Source organism: Engraulis encrasicolus, chromosome 15, assembly GCF_034702125.1.
Source record: "Engraulis encrasicolus isolate BLACKSEA-1 chromosome 15, IST_EnEncr_1.0, whole genome shotgun sequence".
NCBI lineage: Eukaryota > Metazoa > Chordata > Actinopteri > Clupeiformes > Engraulidae > Engraulis > Engraulis encrasicolus.
In genome coordinates, this window is record NC_085871.1 from 43,706,949 (window position 1) to 43,709,448 (window position 2,500).

General features: G+C 45.7%; 1 protein-coding gene across 1 annotated transcript in view; it reads right to left on the reverse strand.

Annotated features, from left to right (window-relative positions):
• ccdc136b (coiled-coil domain containing 136b) overlaps positions 1 to 2,500 on the reverse strand; it is a 104,609-nt gene that overhangs the window by 17,530 nt on the left and 84,579 nt on the right. Inside the window, exon 9 of the mRNA XM_063217758.1 lies at positions 1,584 to 1,759. Within this exon, the coding sequence (XP_063073828.1) occupies positions 1,584 to 1,759 (176 nt within the window). The remainder of the gene's footprint in view (positions 1 to 1,583; positions 1,760 to 2,500) is intronic.

Genomic DNA, 2,500 nt, shown 5'->3' on the forward strand with positions numbered 1-2,500 from the left:
TAGTCATGAATGTTGGCTTTTAATCAAAAATCAAGTATTTTTTGCAGTACACCTTTTTTCATTTTCATTTATCCTTTATTTAGCCAGGATTGTCCCATTGAGACTACAGTCTCTTCTGCCAGGGAGTCCTGGTCAAAATGGCAGCATACATATAGTTACAGACACAGACAAACACATAGATAAAAAGGAAAATAAATGTACAAAAAACACATTAAGAAGAATAAGTTTACATAAAACGTATTTTGAGATAAAAAGTAGCCTATGTGCTGCATAGTCATTGCAAACCTATTGCAAACCCATTGCAAATGTCATCATACCAGCCACGACTGAAGGAGTGAAGCGAAGGATAGCACTCTTCAGCTCGGGGCGAATAAAGAAAGAAAAAAAGAAAAAGAGTGCTGTCCTTCACTTCATTCATTCATTCATGTTTTATGTGGGATTCAGCACCCAGTTAAGAACTGTTACAATATTTAGCCCCTTAAGACACGGCTTTATGAATTTGTTGTTACCAGTATGGTAATGACCAAGTTGTGGTGCATTACTACGTAAAGGGCGTGTGTTGTGTCATAGTATTGTAGTGCTATGGTAGTTGTAGTAACTTGTATGTAGACCATTCAATGATGACTCGGACAACAGCATGTCTTTAGCCGGCAGGCATATTTACTCAAGTGACTTTTACCGGAAACCATACATATACCTAAGCAGCCTCTGGTACGGAACGCCCAGAGGACCATAACACACCACATCTCCCCTTCTCCAAAGTAGTCATAAACTCTTAAACAAAACATGGACTACCTAACTAAAAAGCATTTAGTCTGTCTGACACTAAGATCACTGAAAATACTGAATATGAAAACAACACTTAAACCTGTTAAATTTGTTCTGCATTACTGGACATAATCTTTGAGCCATGCAGGTGCCTTCACCTCCCTCCTTGGATGAACCCTTTCTTCATTCTCCTCCACCCTCAATTCTGGTGCTGCTGTCTGTTCTGTGTCCCCCACATTCTGTGTAGGGCCTTGAATGTCTGGTAAGGGTCTTAGGTGTGCCTTGTTTCTCCTCACCTCTTCTGTATCTGTCTCCACGACATAGGAACGGGGAGTGTCTGCTTCTCTCAGCACCGTAGCCGGCTCCTGGGTGTTTGTAATCCAGACACGCTGACCTGCTTGTAGCTCTGGCCTGACCCCCGCTCTATGCCTTTTGTTGTAGGCCAGTGCCTGTGCCTGTTTTAACTCTTTGTCCTTGTCTGCAAATTTCTTTTGGTTTGGCCACTGTGGTTTGAGTTGACTGGGTGAGAGTGGCAAGGGTGAGCGCAGCCTTCTGCCCATCAGGAGCTCCGCCGGTGAAGGGCCAACGCCCAGAGGACCATAACACACCACAGTAGTTACATTTAAGTGACTATTACAGTGTGCCACTGGAGGTACGGCGTGCATTAAGGGCCATGTGGCTGACCCGGCTTCGATTCCCGGCCCGGGTCCTTTGCCGACCCCTCCCCGTCTCTCTCCCTATTCGCTTCCTGTCCACCTCTCACACTGTCCTGTCAAATAAAAAAATAAAAAAATATAAAAAAATAGAAATCATACCAGCCACCGCTGCTGCTGTAGTGTGGGCGACGTGCTGCTGCCCAGCTGGGGGCGCCATCATGGTCATGTAGCCCCCAGCCTTGCAGGCCTCCAAGGCTGCCTCCGGGAGGGCACCAGGCTTAGGGCTGCGGATGGCTTCATCTGGGGTCCTCAGAGACAGGTATGGGTCACAGGAGCTGGAGAAACGACAAAGAGAGAATGCCGTAAATGCCTGTAGCCTAGGGGTCCCCAACCTTTCTGGGTCTGAGGGCTACCAAGGGCTACCTGAGGGCTACTGCGGGCTACCAAGGGCTACCCGAGGGCTACTTTAGTTCGAAATCCTCTACTGATGTCTTGGCATCATTCTCAAAATCACACTATGATTGAATGATTTGCTTCCAGGTTATAAAGAATAAATAACCTCATATAATATCATAAATAATCAAGAAAAGCATTAACTGTGACTAAAATCTGGTAGTCGCGACTGTTTATTAACGTCCTTGGTGGGCACCTCAGAAGCTCCTGGAGGGCTACCTGGCGCCCGCGGGCACAACGTTGGTGACACCTGGTGTAGCCTCTTCACTCTGTTCTTGTGAATGACTGATGTCATTCAGTAGTAGTAGGATATGATTGGTCCAACACAGCAAACTGAACTATTTTAAACTATGTTTGTAACCATTTGTACTGTTGAATTGCTTGAAGAAGGTCAGTAGACATTGCAGTAAACCATGCAAATATGAACAGTGTGCGGGAGCTTTCTTTTCTTTAATGATATTGAGTGTGAATGCACCCGTCTGCATGCAAATGACGGACAGATCATGAGAGAGGGAAAGAAAGAGGGATGAAGAGAAGTGGAATGAAGTTAGAGGGGATAAGAGGGAGACGAAGGGATGGAGAGAGATGAGGATAGAGAGAAGGGGGATGAATGGAGAGGGGGA